Raw genomic sequence first — 18,956 nt, forward strand, 5'->3', positions numbered from 1 at the left:
TGACGGCCAGCAGAAGGAAACAAGGAAATGGGCTGATTGTCTTGGGTTGCCAGTTCAGGTCGTGGGCGATGCGCAATTCGAACGCGAGGTCAAAGGACGCAGCAGCCGGCGCCAAGCAACAACCACAGTCCGCAAAGACAATAGCAAAGATGACAGAGAGTAGGTGATGAAGGGGAGGAAACGGAGAAACGTATCGTCGAGGCAAAACAAGAAAAGAAAAGAAAAAAAAAACGCGCTGAAAGTGGTGGTGGTTGAGAATTGCGTTCGATGGCGATGCCGGGGGGTTGATGCCAATGGAGATGGCTGGGGGGAAGTCAGAGATATCGTTCGGTGACGAAAGCTTGTCGCGCTGGCTCGACGATGTCCCAAGCCCAGCTGCTGGTCGGTTCGTGATGGGGTGTGTGAAGGGGAATGGAAGGCAAGTCGCGCGCACAAATCGTGTCGTCGGAATAGTAGCGGACAGGAGAAAGAAAAGGGAAGAGGCAGGAAGTAAAAACGAGGCAACAGAGGCAGGAAGCAGGAAGCAGAAAGGGGAAGGAGGGAAAGAGGGAGAAAGGGAAAATAGGAAGGTTTGCACTTTCCCAGGCTGTCTGGGCTTTGCTCCTTGGGGGTTGCTTTGGCTGCGGCGCGATAACTTACCTTACCCACGAGCTCTTTTTTTCTCCTCTCCGGTTTTTATTATTTTATGTCTGAATTTATCGAATTTTGTGGAATTGATCGAGCCGCGCCCCCGTTTCCCTTTCCATTTTATTTTAGCGCAATCCGAAGGTGATTTATTTTAATTCTTTTGTCCGTTGACGCCTGTTGCAGGGGGTGGAGACCCATTTTCGGCTTTATTTTGGATTTTATTTAATTCTGCGCAGCTCATTGGTCTTGGCTCGCCCGCCTGTCGTCTCCTTCGCCGGGTGGGTTTAGCGTCTGGTTGAGTGCTGAGGTGGTGTTGGCGTCGCGCTGGTGTGGGTGGGGTTGGAAGGTTTGTGGATCGAAAACCTTGGGACTCAAAACAGGTACATGTATTTCGTACTCTCCGCCCCGGTTGCTCCAGGGTTGCGGGAACCACAGATGGGCTGCTGACTGTGTGGGAGATGGGGAGGGCTGCGGCACGCGCAATGTACCTTGTACTTTAATAGTGGGTCTGGTAGCGGCGTGGGTGTCTTGGCATGGCTCTTGCTGTTTCTGTTGTTCTTTGCTCTTTCCCAGCGAGGGCAGGGGGGTGAGGTCTCGCACGGTCTGGGTACGTATCGTAGTGTGGGTATGGGACTGTGCGTGTGTGCTGCGTGTGCTTGCCGGCCGATGCCTTATTTGGCGTGTGTCTCCCCGTCTCCTCCTGTCTTTCCTTTGCCCTTCTGTTCCCTTCCTTCCTCGTCCCCGCCCCTTGTCTCCTTCCCTCACACAACCAGAAAATCCACAGCAAATCCACGCTAGGCCGTATCCACCGAGGGTCGCCCGTACTTCGTAAACCACTGGCGGCTGGGTGTGGCCCGTGCATGACGATGGAAGCTTTTGGCAGACGTGCAGAAACCAGTGTCGTGTCCAGTGTGCTGCTGCAGCTCTGACTGGGGCCATTGTGATTGGCGCAACGTTCTGTTTCGGTTTGTGGCGTTCGGCTATGGCGAACGCAGGGAGTACGAGGGCCGATACTCTGTACTGTGTACTGTCTACGGGGTGAGGGAAGGTGCGACGGGCAAACAAAATAAGGCCAGACGGACATGGTTAACGGTGGGCGCGGGCTGCCGCTGGGTCCAGGCCATCTGGTTTTATTGGCTGCGTTATGACTGCAGGTTTATTTGGTTAATTCTCCTACCGAAGGTCACCCATTCGTTCCCTGCCCAAAGACAAGGGATGCAAGCACCACCCGCAGCACTGCGTTGTGGTGCATCTGCGCCTAATCATCCCCGCCACTGGTCGCTTCTGCCAACGGCGCTGTGCCAGTGCCTACGCTTGTGATGTTGTCTGGCTGCATCTGCGAGCGAGAGGGGAAAGAGGCGACTTTGACTTGGGATAAGCGCTTGTGGCGTGACGCCCAAATGTCGAAATGGTCGAAAACGTACGGGAAGTTTTGTATCTTACCACGAATGGTGATGCGGTTCCCAGACGGGAGCGCGGAGTCATTCGTACGCAACTCAATACATCCTCTTGGTGTCATTGTCGACACTCGATTCCACGTACGGTTACGGGGTCGTGATCTGGCTCGTGATGGTCTGTTTTCTTTGGTTTCTTTTCCTTGCGGTGGCAGTTTCTTGTCCAGGATAAGGGGTTCGTTTCATCCCATGGTGATTTACCTCAGATCACCACCTGACCACGTCTCCGCCGCTGCGCACTGCTGTCAAAGTTCTATTCTCGGACACCAGTGATTTAGCCTCCACAAGCCTCCCGGGCATTGACCACTCAGAGTGGCTAGCCTTGCTGTGGCTGCTGACTGAAGTTTGAGGAGATTGCGTCAAGCAACATTGCGAGCTATCTGAACAGGTCCTTCTTAGGTGCCGCCCTCATGTCATGTGCGCTTTCAGGAGAAGATATGAGGAGGGATCGAGAGGCACAAGGCAATTGGCAGCCAATGTATGTCAAAAAAAAAGCACGCCATACTCCCGTCATGGGGAAATCTAAGAGATCGCAGAATTGCCCTCGTTTATCGCGGCCCATGGCTTTTCGCTCTGAACTCTGGCGACCCCGTTCAAGGCTTCCAGGGCTTAGGACAACTAGGCAAGTCGATTGGATCTGGAGGAGGATCCTGGTGCGTGTGCCCGTCGGGAAGAAAATTGTGGAAAGGTACTTCAACAGGCAGCAAAGATACACAACACGCTGCTTTAATATCACAGACACCAAAGTACACAAAGTACTCTGTTTTGACAGGGGCAGTAGTGCTGAAACTTGGCTCGACCTCCCAGTAATCTAGGGCCGTCTTTGTCGTACCCGAGACAACCCTTTTCGCGCTCTGGTCTTATTTCCTTGAACCCGCCAGTTGCAGGCCTAGCCGGGAGCCCACATGCCTCGCCCATCTGCCCGGGGAAGTAGAACACAGCACAGCAGCACACCTGAGCACAGGACGCACAGCACATTACAGGCAAGCAAGGGCTAAAGGACAGCCAACTCACACCCCCTAACCTTGCTCCCGTTTCGTTCCACGCCCCTCCGTATTCTGTACGCTCCTTCCATTCCCTCGCTCTGACGTGCTTTTCCACTGGTCACTGGTCCGCTGCTCGTTCTTTCTGCACTCACGCCCCCGTGTTTCCATCGGTCAGCGACTGATGGAAGGAAAGCGGAAAGAACCTCGTCAGCTCGCCTCCTTCCCGAAGTCTCCAATCCTCGGCGTTGGTGTGCATACGCTCAAAAGTGCATCGTGTCGTCCTTTTCCCTGTCTCACACAACGCCAACTTATGCTAAAGTATCCTCTCCGCGTCCCCCGTCCCCCCCTCGCATCGTACATCCCGCATCACGGCCCTAGTTGACAACCGTTTGGCCTCGTCGTTCTCCTGTTCAGCCACGTTTGTTTCAGTATTCATTTTGGGCAGGTCCTCGTTTGCCTGACACTTTAACCTTATGCCATTCCCCGAAGGATCGTTTGTGCCGGCACAAACATTGTTTACTCAAACTCGGTGGGCAAAATAAAACAAATAACAGGTCTCGTCGTCTAATGAACACGGGGCGCCTACGGCCTAGCATGCATTATGTCCAAGGGTTCTCAACGGCATTTTGGACCGCCCTGTCATGGCTTCGACGCGGGCCCTTGCTTTCTTTCCCTTCCTTGGTCCAGTCCGTGAGGCTCACCATCTCCGACAAAAACGGGGGGGAATAGGGTGGCTCAACCAGGCTTATCGTAAGCAGAGGCTGTCAAACAAAAGACACAAGCCAACAAACTGCTAAAACACGCCTCAACAACCGTGGCACGCGCCCATGTCGAACTTGTCATCGCTTCCCGGGACAAGACCCCAAGCGGTGGCCTCGCCAGATCTCAAAGTCGAATCAAGAGCATACGACATATATGAATACACGTCCCGCACCCTTTTGGAACAGATTTGCCGCCCGTGACACATTATCATTGTCATTGTCTTTCGATGTGTATTTCCGACTGTGACTGCCGGTCCCTCCATCCATTTGCCTCCCTTGCCAGGCCAGTAGCGCTGCACGCGATCCCGTTGGTTGACATATGCGGAAAAAACCACGCGGATAAGTGGCGGTCCTCACGGGTCTGGGCGTGGCTTTTTTCTGCACCCAGTCTCCCTCCACAAAATACAGTCCGTCGTAGTAAATAAGCCAAGGCCCAGACTTTTGCGTGCCATAAAGCACAATTCCGCAGCTAACACCTCAAATTTAAGAAGGCGACTATGCACAGAAGAAGCTTTTTACTGCTATTTTCGAAGCTTGTACAATCTCAGCTTGCACGGTAAACGCGTTCATGATCGACAACAAAGGTCAGATGACGTGTCGAGGCAGCATTCCGGTGCGGTTGGACAAAGGTACGGTAGAGTGCCATCGTATGTGCATAATGCTCTGTAAACGATACGGACATGAGAAGAGCTTCCCTCCCAACGTGGCTAATATGGAAGCGCATCCTAAAGCCGTCTCCAATATGTGTCCCAGATTGCTTCGAAATAGATAGGTAAATGAGCCAACGACACTCCCCTGTGAATTGTCTATATCTTATTGCCATACACCAATGGCGTACCCCTAAGCAGTAAGCCGCAGTCAGGAACGACGGCCAATTTCGTCTCGGTAAGTGAAGGCTCGAGTCTAGGCCCTGATCCTTTACACGGAATTATTCAACTCTGTTTATATGCACCTTGCGTTATTGCGTGGATCTGTCTCGTGTTTCTGCATATCTGTGTCTGTCTACCTCACCGCGTACCACCCACACCGGCTGGGATGATGGAAAGGACAAACAGCTGCAGCCGTCACACTTATCACGGGCATCAGAGACTCAGCCGGTCGTACACGCATGGGCTGGAAATGCTGCAAAAAGACGAATCAGCACCGTTGTCTTGGCGTCGAGGATGCACACTTGCAAAGACGTGGACAACACCGAGTACAGAGTACGGAGCACGGTTCGCGAACAGAACGAGGAGAGAGGCGCGCACAAAAACAAAAGACAGAAGCACGGGGGTGCAAACACAAACACCCAAACGAAACGCACACACTCAAGACTCTTTCTTTCTCTCGGCACTTATACATCCAATGCACGACATGTCAAGTAGATTTCTTACACACTCTGGGTCACAGCATATGCGTCTACAGATGCGTTGTGTACACATATCTGTTTGCCATATGTTGTATCTCCCTCTCTTCTCCATACGATCATGCACTGCATAACCTGTGTAGCCAGGCTGTGCGGCAGCGTGCATGCATTCCATACGAATGCACAGGACACACACGAAACATGCACCGATGTACATGGTGCTGTGCGACACAAGATGCACGGGACACACACGGGGAAAGGGCTGCGTTGTACATATTCCAGCCCCCTCCGAAGCGATAATTCAAAATAAGTGACAAGATAAATACGAGCAAACAATTGCGGCCATAGATAGTGTGTAAAGGATCAGCACCCAAGAGCGCCGCAAGCTCATATCCTTGGCGATGCACATATACGGTAAAGTGCTTGCATCTCGCCGAGAAGAGCCACAGACTAGATACGATTGGAAAACAGCCTGCGGTTGCACACGACGAAACCAAGTGTTCCCCTCTCTGCCACCTTTTTCCTCACTTCCGACCCGACACACGAAAGTCGACATGTGACTAAACAGCAACTTGGGGTACTGGTATCAAATGTGGGTAATTTTCATAAAAACTCACCGCTGGAGACGCCCACAAGTCTATTAAAAGCAGGCTCTCTCGAACCTCATAGTAGCAATACATGTTGGGGCAAGGAATGAAATTGCTCCCGTGTCTCTTTGCAGGCTAATGTCAACATTATATGCCCGGGTCCGATGGGTAGGGTAATAATCTAAAAAGGTGCACTCTTCTCTCTTTCCAGAAATTGCAACCCCAATGTGGCCCATAGTATCGCTGTTCGCTACTGGATACCGCACCGGTGCCAAATGCCATATGCAACGACGGCACAGTATCGGCGTATTATAATAAAGTATCAATATTGCCGATCAGTTAGAGAACAGTTCACGGATGATGGGGGATGGAGGTGGCACAATCTATTTACGACGGCATACAGTCTCCCTATCTGTTGCGCCGCGGTTTCCCAACCTTTCTTACATTTTTCTTTCTTCTCTCCTTCCTTGCATTCCTCCTCCCATACCTCCACATACTCTCTCCTCCGCCTATTATGGTATAGGGAAATACAAAACAACACATAAGCAGCATGGGACGGCACGCACGGAATGTCCTGATCTTCCATGGGGTGATAGCATGTACGGAGTGCAGTGAAAACGAAGCAAGGCCAGACCAGAGAGCAGGTGTATTCTTTTGCGTTTGTTGATGGCAACCGACAGGTGAGTAGGATACAAACCAAGTATGTAAATTTTGGCTTGAAAAGTGGTCAAAGATGCAAGGTTTGTTTATGAAGAGATTTGACAGAACCACAAAGGAGAGCATCCCAGGACAGGAGGAAGCAAAAACTAAGACAAGGTTGCCTCATGTGCGTGAGAAGCTGAATGAAAGTCTGGCTACTCGAACAGGAACGGGTTTAGGGCTGGGCCGCCTTGGTGCCAGCCGGCGTGGCAGCCATGTCCAGGCTAGGCAAGGGGCTGGGGATCCAAGTAATAATACTCCGCATGTCGTGGCACTGCGCCCCAAGTTCACGAAACTCCGGTGCCTGTGATCTCCGTATTAGTAGGATGCAACTCTTGTGTCTGGGTGTCTATTATCAGCGCGCCGTACGATTTTCAGTGTACTCTGGACAGTATTTGCACAATTTCCTTTTGCTTTTTGCTATGTATAAATGGTGCTACGATACTGCACAATCCGCTGCACGAAACCGAAGAGAGGGAGAAATAAGAAACAAAGAGCACCTTCCACGAGGGAAAGTGGCAGACAAGGCCATCCAACAAACGTCGTGCCTGTCCTATTTTTTGTATGTGAGCGGGTTAAGGAAAAGGCGCTGTACGGCTCCTTCGCTGTTCATCATTTCAAGACGTGCAGATGTTAACACGCAATGTGCCTCTGTCACTTCCCAATGCAATTAGCAGCTCAATGTCGTGGATTGGCTGTGCCTTGATATTCAGTAAACAGATATACGACGCACACATTTCATTAACCGTACGACCTAGCTGTATCCATGCTGGTTTGGGGATATGAACAGTCCAAGAATTTTATGGCAAACCGGAACATAGAGTGGTAGGTTTTGCGTACCACAACTATGTGTGCCTCCTAATAAGAGTTCAACGTAAGAGGGGACCGGACCATGGCTTCTCACACAGAGCATAGTCGGCCCTTGGGGGCGGCCGTTCGAGGACTGTGAGAACAGGCCATCGAGTGGCACAAGCTGTAGTGCAAAGTGTACATGATGTATAACGTGTAGGGGAGGGAGTGGGAAAAGAACGAATAAAGGGGTGAAACGCCATGACCGGAAACACAAGAAGCAAAAATTCCTGAGTACGATAGCAAACTCCGACAACCTGCGACAGGGCGGCGGAGATCACTTTATACGAGGGCAAGGAGAATATAGGATGGACATGGCACAGGAATGGAAGACAACGTGTTGGAGACAGAGACGAACGTGGATCACGATGAGACGAGAGATGGGAGAAGCCAGCACTTTGCACGACACACATTGCCGTTTCGTCGCTCGTTTATGGGTTCTTTCTTTCTTTTCTATTTTTTTTAAAAAAAAAAATTAGAATAAAATATTACGCGACCTTCCCGATCGGCGTTCGAATACTTTATCTGCCCCTTGTAGATAGTCCGCTCTTCCCATGTCCGCACTGTCACGACATTTTATGATCTGCGCACATCTTTTCCTTGATCGTCCGTCTCTATTGCCTCTTTTCTTGTCACGCTCGGTCTTTATCTGCGGCTCGTTTCTCATCCGCTCTGCCGCATGCGATGAACCGTGGAGGTAGAAAACAAGGTAATTCTCGACTAGAAAACATGGTGGTCCATTCCTTGGGCCACAATGCACATCAACTGCGGGCGGCATGCAGATGCATACTCGTGAAAAAGCTGAGGGGATGTGCGCGGGCGCCGTAGATCGAATCGCCCGGACACGCAGGTCAAACAGTTCAAGAAAAGGGGGTTCACTGTGGGGAATGGATACCGTGTATGCATACATAAAACATCGACTAAACAGCTCGAGAATCGGACTTTGCAACGCCGACGAGGCTGTAGTCAACAAAGACAATCATTCCTGACGTAGCAGCGACTGTGAGTACCGCCATTTTGTGCATTGGCGAAAATGGCCATTTTAGTAGATTACTTATAACATCTACCACGCGATGTTTATATATTTGTGTTTTCCTCGCACCTATTAATGCGTAAACAGACATGGCGATGTTACGATGCCGATGCAACAAACACATCAAAAGGATAAATTTGTATACCCTCTTACCAGTCCAACGTACGGCATACAGATGCAAATATCGATAAAAGTGTTAATGAAGGCTTCACTTCCGAGGTGGGACTTATCATCCACATATGTAATGCCTCCTCCAACAGAGCAAAGAGACTTGATACGGCGGTTAAGAATATTACAAACGCGTATGGAGAGAAATGGCAGGCACGGGGCACACGACGAGAAAGAGAAGATAGGAAGGAATCAAAAACAGGCTTTTCAATTCCCATAATTCCCAATACTACCGCAGGGGAAAAAAGGACCAGAGAAGATGAAGTTGACTAACGAAATGTGCAAAACTATGGTAGACCCAAGATAAACAGAACATGTACACCGGGACAGAACGCATATACCAGACCGACTGCTTGCCATAGAACGATGAAATCAGAAGACATGCTGCGAGGAGAGACAAAAAGCGCCTCCTCGCGCGAAACAAAGGACACACTTGGATAGCAAATCTTGCCCATATCGATACGATCCTTCCCTCCGCTTCTATATAATTAGTAGATCTCATTGACGTACGTAGCCACTTTGGCTTTGCAAAAATAAAATTTGAGAAGAATTTTGAAGAAAAATAAAAAAGAAATCGTATCGACGCCCATGCCTCACGACTTGTCGCTGTCGTGATCAGGGACGTAGTTCGTCTCGCCCAGCATGCCAGCACTGCCTGACGAGGCCGCCGTCGTCATGGTCGCCTGTGTCCTGGACAGCGGCTGTGTCTGGACCGTCGGGCCAGTCGTCGCAGGCGCGGGCGTCGAGCTTTCGGCCGCAGCGGGTGCCACAGATGCCGATGACGGGCCGGCCGTGGCCGTAGCACCACCGGCACCAGCGCCGGCTGCGCCACCATGGCGTGTTGCGGCATTGGCCGCGGCAACGTGCAGCCGCTGGTCCAGAGCCCGGAGCGCCAGGGCGCGTCGTCGCTCGGCCTCGGCGCGGGTACCGCCAGGGCCGCCTCGCTGGCCGTGGTGGCCGCCATGGTGCATGTTGTAGCCGTCGCCGCCAGCAGCAGCAGCGGCAGCAGCACGCGCCGAGATGTCGGCGGCAGAGAACGGCGTGCAGATGCGCACGGCCACCAAGATGCCAAAGACGGCGTCGGCAACGGCGGCCACGACGGGCTTGACGGGGGCCGGGAAAAACTCGGCAAAGGCAAACGTCTCGCTGGCGTCGCCGCGCAGCGACGGGCCCTGCGAGACGTCGAGGTCAGGGAAGGCGGACTTGTAGAAGCGCAGGTAGGTCCAGCTGGTGAGGAAGCTGAAGACGGCGAGGAAGGTGGAAGCGGCGGTCAGGATCGGGGTGAGGGAGAGGGCGATGACGGCGACGAGGTAGAGCAGGGGGAAAAGGGGCACGCGCAGAGACAGAATGCCGCGGAAGAGTGTGACGGTGTGCGCGGGCACGAGCTGGCTAAAGGCGACGAGGAAAGCAATTTGCAGCGGGATGGTGCCGGCGACCGATGTCAGGCTGTGTGTGTGTGAGAGAGAGAGGGCAACGTTAGTATTACGGCGCCCAGTGAAAAATGGAGGAGGAAAGCAAAGGAGAAACATACGTCCAGTTCTCGTCCTGGGTGATGGAGAACAAGAGAACGAGGGCACCAAACGTCAAAAGGTTGGGGATCAGACTGGCGACGAGCAGGAACTTGGCGAACTCGCGCGAGGACCAGGCGCGCTCTAGGTAGCGGCCGCCCTGGTGCAGTGTGACGCAGGCAATGCCGAGTGTGAAGATATTGCTCTCAACCAGCGTTGTCGTTAAGAATGTCCATGGGTAGATGATGGACAGCTGGGGAATAAGATTGAGGTAGGGAATGACAATGTGCGACTGGGCGGTCCACTGGCGGTAGCGGATGGCGGCGCTGAGGACGGACTGGACGACGAGCACGCCGAGGGCGATGCGCGTCACCGGCGGGAGGTTGAGCCGCGGCGGCATGGCGGCGGCTGCGAGGGTAGAGGTGGATGCGGAAAAGAAGAGCAGAGCACGGGGAGGCGCCGCGAGAAGAAGGCGAAAGACGTTGGACCGGCCGCGGGGAGGATGGAAGGCGCCAAGAGGGAAATAGAATGGTCACGATTAGGGGAAGGAGTGTTGATCGTAGCTGCCTAGTTGGTCGCGGTTGTCGTTCTTGCCCCGGGACGGTTTTCGAAAAATCGCCGTAAAATGTAAGCTTATCGATCACGTGGTGGTGGTCGGCACAAGAGCGTGGAAAAACATAAAAAAAAGGATTGCCAAACAGAGGGACACGGGGTGAGGTTAAAAATGAACCACGCACGTATGCGCGTATGAAGTGGCTTCTCGAAGCTTGGTTTGAGCGATGCAAAAAGCGGGCCGGTCGGCCACCAAACCTGAGCCAACGAGGGCAGGTAGGGGATTCATGGCAGCCTTAGGCATCAAGATGGCAGACAGCGCCTGCTCCATGTGCGCACGCCAAGGCTGGACAAAAAGGGGCAGGGGCTGCACTGAAGATAACCGGGAAGAGAGTGATGACTAAGGCTCTGGAAATGTGAGGCTGGCCCGGCGTTAATGGGTGAGGAAGAGGGGGGTGACTTGCATCTTCAACGAGTTAGTGGTACGTTTTGAAGTACTACATACTCCATAGCTTGACATCTCTCGGCTGCTCCCCGTAGCATCGACCCTGTGTGGCCCAACCAGCCCCTAACCGTTCCATTGCATACGCTGTCTCAATCCAACGCGAACAGCGGGTTTTCGTGAAGACGCACGGACCAGTATCCGGCTTGGCCACTGCACCGTCCTCCTGTTTTAAGCATGTAGCCAGCTGGCGCTGCCAAGCAGAAAGTGGCACAGAAAAACGCAGCCTAACGAACCAGCGGGTGGACCTACCAAAGAACAACGGCCAGAGGGAAGTAAAATGGCCGGCAAACCATGGAATCTGTGCGTGCCGCACTGCGAAGACAGATCCAACAATTCTCCGTCGAATGCAACTGGTCTCGTGTGTGGCGACTTTTCAAGGTGTTTCTCTCGACTCTCTCCGGCCACTGGCCTCTCTTGCTCAAAGCATCGTACCCTTTGCCAAGAGCAAATAGGGTCGTGTTTGGAGTCTACAGAAAGAGCGAGACGAGGGCTTTTTGCCCAGGTCACATACAGGGCCAAATCGTGGGTGTGAAACGGCATTAGAGGCCTTGTCTTTGTCCAAGAGTCAGCCATTCAACCGGTCCGTAGGCGAAACGGGCAGACATGGAACGACAGAGGCTTAAAACGTCGTCCTATGTGGGGACTTGGAGATCCACGTCGAAATTCACCCTCGGCCACACCAACTTCACCCACCACACACCAACACAGTCGATTCGTGCTGCAGCTTGTGGTAGTATGTAATTACTAATGGCAGGCTGTATCCGGCGGTTGTCGCAGGAAGTCTCCCTGTTTTCCTACAAGGCCTAGCCTTTTGGTGCTCGCGTGGTGCGGGTCAGCCAAATAAGTTTCTTTGGGTGGTGTCTTCTCTTCCCGGAAGCCTCCTCTTCAAGGTTCCATGGCTCCTCCCTCCACCCAAAAGCCAGAAGCATACCTTTGGTGACTCTTCTTGCGGAGCCCAAGGGTAATTCTAGCTGATGTCGACGTACGGGAGGAGAAATGGACTTGGCTCGAAGAGGGCCTGCTGTTGGAAATGGAGAGAACGTCCAGAATGGCGTTTCCTTGTACTGAACATGGAGAGCCTGCGCAAATGCGACGGACAGCGAATATAGCCCAGCTCACAGAGTCATCGACAGAAATATGGGCCCGACTGGACCCGCTTATTTTCATGAGCATACCGTATGGATGGTGGCTCTCTGACCCCCTTATTTTTCAATTGATATGGCTTTGGTTGCACTTTATGGGGTTTCTTTTGGCGCCAGAGCATTGGAAGACGAGTGCTCAAAATAAATGGAGGGAAAGAAGGAAAAGACTGGGCAGCTGTTGACCTATCGTTTACGTCCAGAATCGGGCTGGTAATGATGACATTTGGATGGTAGCCTGTTTTGTGGAGGTCGGGGGTTTCTTTGTCTCTCGGATCTTTATGTTGCTTCACGTTGACGCCTGGCACTGGCTTGACCTTATTTTAGATTGTCGGTGAGGCTATCTGAACACGTCTACAGCCCCTCCTTATGGATTTCTGCAAGCTGCTAGTGCGGATGAAGACATGCGCAAATACTCGTACTTGTGCGAGGTACGAACCCGTAAGTATTTCGTATCTTTGTCCGTACCGCATGTCAGATCACAATCGGGCACAATGCGCGTGCGCCAAAAAGTGGCATACATGGGGTTGGTTATATCCGGGGCATCGTGTTGAGAGATGCAAGTACCACTGACGCAAAATAATGTGCAGATGGTACTTGCACGCCTTGACGCACCCTGTCCGCTGAATGTGTTTGCAGGTGTGGCCTGGCCAGGTCCAATCATCCCTGAAACATGGGACATGGGCTACCACCCGGGCCATTTTCTCGCTGTTCGATGCCTCGTTTCCACCACGGGTTGATTTCGTACCCTCTACCGTATCTGAATCAGTAATTCCTTATTTCGGTTTTGCTTTATTTGTACGGCCAATATTATTCCATTAATTGTGAGGCATGCCGAACAGGAGGCGGGGACCAATCAGCGTTTGCTGCCGGCTGCCGGACCCAACTGCTTCCCAAAACCATGAAACAAGGAAAGAAGGAGAAGGCGAGGACAACGAGGTGGGGAGAAATGTCATACAGCAACAGCCCCTTCCCGCGATCAATACCGCCTGTCGTGCTAAAAAAAAGCGCATCTGGCATGTTGAGGGACTTTCTTTGGTACGTAGAGACACAGACCATAGAAACATACTACGCCAAACGCTGTTGAGGACGTACCAGAGAAAACGAAACCGTCTTAGGTGATGTTACCTGTCGACAAAGAAACGGACCTGGAAGAATACTTTCTGTGGCTTTTGCCACCGAGAGGAGAAGAAACAGCGCTGAGAAAATAGCGACAACAGGTGTTTATCCTGTCCGAAACCTCGAAGATGAATGAAAGAGACGGTGGCCCGACCTGGTCACCGCGTGTAACATTTTGACCAAACCGCCCTGTCTTTTCATTTCCCCTTCCTTTGTTTCGCACCTACGCCTCTCGTTGAAGCAAGTTATGACGAAGTACTCTCTGTGTGGGCGTACACCAAATTAGTACATGGGCCTCGAAATGGTGTATCATGAGATTATGGGGTATCAGCGCGTGATCTTTTGTAACACACCGCGGTGCGCTATTCCGTACTGCACTATACCAATAGCAAGGACCAATGGAGCCTCTCACCAATCGTTGCCAATTCTGCCCTTCTGCCGCGTTTCTAACGGAGTAGGAGCGCTGCGGGCCTTTTTGTCTGGAGTTTTAGCGTGAATCATAAAGCCATTGCTAATCTTGTGGAATTGGTCGCCTGCCACTATCTTTGTTTTCGTCACATATTTCAATGTAGCAGTACTTGTAGATCTAGCTTATGCTGGCGGCACTCAGGGTACTCCTACGCGCCAATTAGAAAACACCGGCACTAGTCTCCAAAGCCTGGCCTCGTCTGGCTGGTCTCGACTGCTGGCCTGCGGCGAACGAGCCGGACTGGGTGGCCTGCACCTCAGGTACTGGGCTGGACTGAACATTATTATTCCCCACCGACATTGAAAGTCGATGCTGCACACCACCGCGACCTGGCGCCCCTGTTGCGTGTGTTTGGATTGCTCCTTCCCTTTCGCATGCTGTTTCTGGTCTTTCCTTTTCTGCATTCCCTGGCCCTTGCGTGGTTCCCCCCTCCCCACCCAACACAAACTGTGGACGGGCTCCGGAGAATGTTCCAACTCACCACACCCACACCACCCACACGTCCACACGCCCCCCTTCTTTCCCCCAAAGATCCATGTTCCTTTCATTGTCTGTCCCTACCAGGTGGAAGATCCCCTGTTTTTCTTGTGCCTTCCTCATTATTACCACCTGGCTGGCCGTTCCTGCCACATTCCTCCTGTCCCCATCCCGTCTCTCTCACTGCGTGTTTCTTTTCGATCCGTTCGCTCTTGCCTTCGTGGCCAGTAGCCTGTCATCTCACGCGCAAGGCCCGAGAAGGCACCGCCGTGTCCTTGCGCGCCCACACCCCATTGTCTTGGCCGCCTAAAACAGCCTCTTGTCACCCAGCCCAGTCCCGTCCCACGCATCGAATGTTGATTCTCTCTGCCGCCGCTACTGGATACCGCCCATCTGCAGCAGTGACTAGCACCCACGCCGTAGCTTTCTATTCCTAGTCTCGTCCCGCAGGCGGCTTTGCTTCCCAGCTAGTTTTTTTTCGCGCGCTCGCCTCTCCATTGCTCCTGCCTTTCCATTCTCCTCCACCTTTGCGTTTCTTCTTCGCTCTTTCCATTTTTGATCTCTCCTTCCTCTTCTTCCCCATACCATCGTATCTGCTCTTTCCTGTTCCAAGACACCCTTTCCTTCCTTCCCTTATCCACTGTTTTGTGTGCACGTCAACGACACGCGCACTCTGCCCAGCTTCAACTTCTCCTGCACTCCCTCTCATCGTAACATATCCAAGCTTCTTTCGTCTTCATACACCCCCGTCCCCCCCAATATCATTTCTTAACGTTGTGTTGTAACTGTCCGACTTCGTCAGCTGGCATCTGCCCGCAGTTGTGGCCGTTTCACGCCCGTCATTTTTTTGTTCTCTGCCCCCCTGCGGCGCCACCCCCCTTTCAAGATCTGATTTCTTTCATTCGTCCTATTTTGGAACGCCAGGACCATTTTGCGCCGTCTTTTCTCTCCCTCCAACACATCTCCAAGTTCGTCTCTGCAGCGTCACCCGTCTCCTTGACATCCGCTCCACGTCACCACGCCCCCCCGGCCGGACCTTTGCGATCGCGAACCGACCGCGACAGATCTTGCATTCAGCCCCTTTTGGATTCTACTGCTACAGCCTCACCCGTCGCACCCACCACCGAACACCACAACATACAACTTCCGCCTACGCCACCACCGCGTGTCTTTGCCCGCTATCTCCGCCCACCTGCCGGCTGGGCTCCCGCTTCTTGAGGCTCGCGTTCACACTCTCTAGTCTCGGCACTCGTCTGCTTTTTGTCACCGCTCGCCACTCTCCATCGTTACTTTCCAATCTCCTTTTTCTGGCTGTCCGCCAGCCCTGTCGCCCACCATGAAGGAGTATCTGGACAGTGATCGACTCAATTTCCTCGTCTGGAGGTTCGTCCACCACCCTAATCCACCTTTCGCGTTGTTCTAGCTTGTACTTGTTCGACTTTGCACCTCCTTTTTGTGATTGTCATGCTGCGCGTGCGCGAGTTGATCGTTGCGCGTTCCGCTCTCTCGCTGCAGCCCCCCTGGACCTTACCCCAACTTGCTTTTGCCACTTGCCCTCACGCTTCGCGTCCTTGTTTCTACATCTCAATTCACGATTGTGACCCCCCAACAGAGGTCTAAATGCTAACGCGGGTCGAATCCGAACAGGTACCTTCTTGAAGGAAGTATGTAACTTTTCTTTACCTCATTGCCTGCAGTCAATCCGTCTCGTCCCACTGCCCTGCTCCTGTGTCTGCCCGTCTACCGTCTCGTTTGCACAAGAATGCTGCAACCCTCTCGCGCTCCACCTGCGCCTCTTAACCTTGTTTCGTGACCGTGATCAAGGACCTCTCACCGCCATGCTTCATGCTAGACTGTGGCTGCGTTCGTTCCCCTTTGCGCACAACAACTAACCACGACAGACTTCCGCGACACTGCTGCCAAGTTCCAAAAAGAATGGCACGTGCAGGCGCCGCACCGTGAGCTTGACTTTGCGCCATATGTCAGAACCCGCGCGCTCGTGAATGTCGTCAACAAGGGTCTGAATCTCTTGGCTCTTGAAAGATCCTACTCAGAACAGCTGGTCTCGGTATGTGCCTTGTTATCCAACTCATAGCGCTTCGACGCTTGTCTGCACATTTAATCTATATGTTCCTTCTCACACAATATATAGGCAACAGAAACGTCCGCCCAACCTAAGGGGATCTTCGGGCCTCTCATCACACAACCGCCACCGTTCCACAAAGAGGAACCCCGGGACGCGGCGGTCGAGGGCAGACCTGCCTCTGCTACCGCGTCGGCTCCCGTCGCCGGTGCACCCGCGCCGCATACATCCGCTACTGCCACCGACATCATCACACCTTCCGCCGCCAACTCCACTCCCAACAGCACATTACCGGCGGCCCCAGCATTACCGCCACCGGCCGACGATGCGGATGGCACGAAAAAGCGCCAAATCGACATCAAGCAGCAGCCGCAGCAAAATGGATCACCCGCTAAAAAGCAGCGCTTGAGTAATGGCCACGATGCAACGGTGTCCAGCGCAGACGCTGCGCATACTGCGCAATCTACACCTATGGACATTGACGGGAACGAAAACCAGCATGCATACCCATCACCAATGGAACGTGAACCCGCATCAACACCCGTACCGCGTACGGATGGTCCAGAGCAAGGCACCCAAGTCGACAAAGTCGAGGAGCTGGCACCCGATACGACATTTTTGCGGCTGGCACCCGATTTTGTCGCGGACACCAACAGCATACTGGAGTCGCAGCAGCCCGGTCACGAAAACCCCATTGTCCTGCATTGCGAGTGGAACCCAACCAATCCAGCCGTTTTGGCGGCTGCCGGAACAGATGCGCTAGCCCGCATTTGGACCATCTCGCGTGCTGGTGAACCCGTGACCGATCACGTGAACGGGCTGGACAAGTCGTACAAGGACCTTGTGGACGAGGATGGTGCACAACATTCCACGGTCACAGCCTTGGCCTGGAACCCTAGCGGAACCTCCATTGCACTAGCCACGGAGGCAGGCAGCAAATCCCGCGTTGGCATTTGGTCTCCCGATGGCACGCTGCTGCACCAGTACAACGTCCGCGAACCGCCTGTCATAAAGCTGCGGTGGCATCCCAACGGCACGTCCATCCTCGGCGTCGCTCCCGAGGGCAGCGGTACCCTGGTGACTGTGTTCTCAGCTTTGGCCGCGGGCGTGTCGTCGTACCTGCTCAAGGACCACGACTTGAGTGGCGATCCTCTTGACGTGGCCTGGACAAGCGAGACCAGCTTTTTGGTTTGTGGTGGTGATCTTCTCGCTGCGTTCTCCGTGACGGAGAATGGCATTGTCCCAGCTCGGACCTTCAACACGGGCAAGGACGAACGCTTCACGACTGTCCAGTACGACCCGCTATCTCGAATTGCCGCGACAGCCAGTGAACGAGGCGTGATTGACCTCTGGGACGAGAACGGTGAACGACGCACGATATCGGCGCACATCGGCCTCATCACATCACTGGCATGGCAGCCCCTGCAGTCCACTACCGCTCCTGATGACGAACGGTTACTCGCCTCGGGAGGCGAGGACGGTGCGATCACCATCTGGAACGCACGCCTGCCCGACAGCAAGCCAAAATGCTCCATGACTATGGATCTGCCGGTCATGGCAGTCGCGTTCACGCCCGACGGTGCGTTCATTGCGGGTGCGACGCCGGATCGGATTCTGATCTGGAAGGTCGGCGACCACGCAATTCCGCGGGCCAGCTGGCGACGCGAACCGCACCCCGGCTGGCACAGCCCGAGGCTGAACAACGACGGCGATGACGAGGACACACACTGTCTGTGCTGGGATGCGACTGGACAGAAACTGGCGTATGGCGTCAACAATCGGGTACGTTTTATATCGAGTGTCTTTGATTTATTTTGTTGCTTGGCTTACGACGTGCTAACCATATCCAGTTGGCGGTAATCAACTTTAGGTGAAGCTGATAAATCTCAATCCGGGAGCACCTACCTACCAGCTAAATCACGACCTCCATAATACAACGGGTCGTTCTTCCGCGACTAACATTATACCCCGCTGGTTGACGACGTCTCCCTATTTATCCCTCTGCCGCTACCAGTGTGCGCGACGAATCCGCATGCGCGACGGGCACGCCTAGTCGCTGCGTTGTCGAGTATCACTTTAGTTTGAATCGCACATACCGGGCGCCTGTCAGAGCCGGTTGGCCAACATCTGCGTGCGAATTAATAACAAAAGACGGTACCGAGCGCATACAATAACAAGCCCTTCGACTTGGGGGGCGTGTACACTATCCTGATACAATAACAATACATTTGATGTACCTTTTGCAAAGCATAACAACAACCCAACATTCTTCACACTATTTACATGCGGGAGCATGACGAAGACATGACGACCCGAGGAGCATCTGGTGGGATAATCGTTTCTTTCTTTTTTTTCTTTGTGTTGTTTGCTCTGTCTTTTTGTCGGGGACTTTCGGCCCGCTTTCTTGTGTCCTCTTTTTTCGTGGATCACATTGCAGGCATTGCACATTTTGGTATACTCTTTCTCAACATTTTTTTATATGTCTTTTCGCTTATTTTATACACAAAAAACCTGTTCATTTCGCATAGGCGTTCCTCCCGCACACACTCTTTTGTTTTTTCAATGTTTCCTTCTTTCAACCTGTCGACAGCACGC

At 53.0% G+C, this 18,956-nt stretch overlaps 6 protein-coding genes across 6 annotated transcripts; 1 reads left to right on the forward strand and 5 right to left on the reverse strand.

Moving 5' to 3' along the window:
* Positions 1-864: 864 nt before the first annotated feature.
* On the reverse strand, positions 865-1,566 carry SPSK_01954 (uncharacterized protein; the record flags this gene model as incomplete). The annotated part of the gene is made up of 1 exon (XM_016728852.1): positions 865-1,566. The coding sequence occupies one exon, from the start codon at positions 1,564-1,566 to the stop codon at positions 865-867; it is 702 nt and encodes a 233-aa protein (XP_016589761.1).
* A 319-nt stretch (positions 1,567-1,885) lies between these two features.
* On the reverse strand, positions 1,886-2,146 carry SPSK_02092 (uncharacterized protein; the record flags this gene model as incomplete). Its single annotated transcript, XM_016728985.1, has 1 exon — positions 1,886-2,146. The coding sequence occupies one exon, from the start codon at positions 2,144-2,146 to the stop codon at positions 1,886-1,888; it is 261 nt and encodes an 86-aa protein (XP_016589762.1).
* Positions 2,147-9,102: 6,956 nt separating this feature from the next.
* On the reverse strand, positions 9,103-10,417 carry SPSK_01754 (rhomboid family protein; the record flags this gene model as incomplete). The annotated part of the gene is made up of 2 exons (XM_016728660.1): positions 9,103-9,955; positions 10,041-10,417. The coding sequence occupies 2 exons, from the start codon at positions 10,415-10,417 to the stop codon at positions 9,103-9,105; spliced, it is 1,230 nt and encodes a 409-aa protein (XP_016589763.1).
* A 3,543-nt stretch (positions 10,418-13,960) lies between these two features.
* Positions 13,961-14,401, reverse strand: SPSK_02029 (uncharacterized protein; the record flags this gene model as incomplete). Its single annotated transcript, XM_016728927.1, has 2 exons — positions 13,961-14,248; positions 14,288-14,401. 2 exons carry the CDS (start codon positions 14,399-14,401, stop codon positions 13,961-13,963), a joined length of 402 nt encoding a protein of 133 aa, XP_016589764.1.
* Positions 14,402-14,711: 310 nt separating this feature from the next.
* On the reverse strand, positions 14,712-14,987 carry SPSK_02082 (uncharacterized protein; the record flags this gene model as incomplete). Its single annotated transcript, XM_016728976.1, has 1 exon — positions 14,712-14,987. The coding sequence occupies one exon, from the start codon at positions 14,985-14,987 to the stop codon at positions 14,712-14,714; it is 276 nt and encodes a 91-aa protein (XP_016589765.1).
* A 1,129-nt stretch (positions 14,988-16,116) lies between these two features.
* On the forward strand, positions 16,117-18,235 carry SPSK_01534 (WD repeat protein; the record flags this gene model as incomplete). The annotated part of the gene is made up of 4 exons (XM_016728443.1): positions 16,117-16,141; positions 16,180-16,346; positions 16,431-18,143; positions 18,212-18,235. 4 exons carry the CDS (start codon positions 16,117-16,119, stop codon positions 18,233-18,235), a joined length of 1,929 nt encoding a protein of 642 aa, XP_016589766.1.
* Positions 18,236-18,956: the final 721 nt, after the last annotated feature.

This window comes from Sporothrix schenckii (genome assembly GCF_000961545.1).
Source record: "Sporothrix schenckii 1099-18 chromosome Unknown Cont42, whole genome shotgun sequence".
NCBI lineage: Eukaryota > Fungi > Ascomycota > Sordariomycetes > Ophiostomatales > Ophiostomataceae > Sporothrix > Sporothrix schenckii.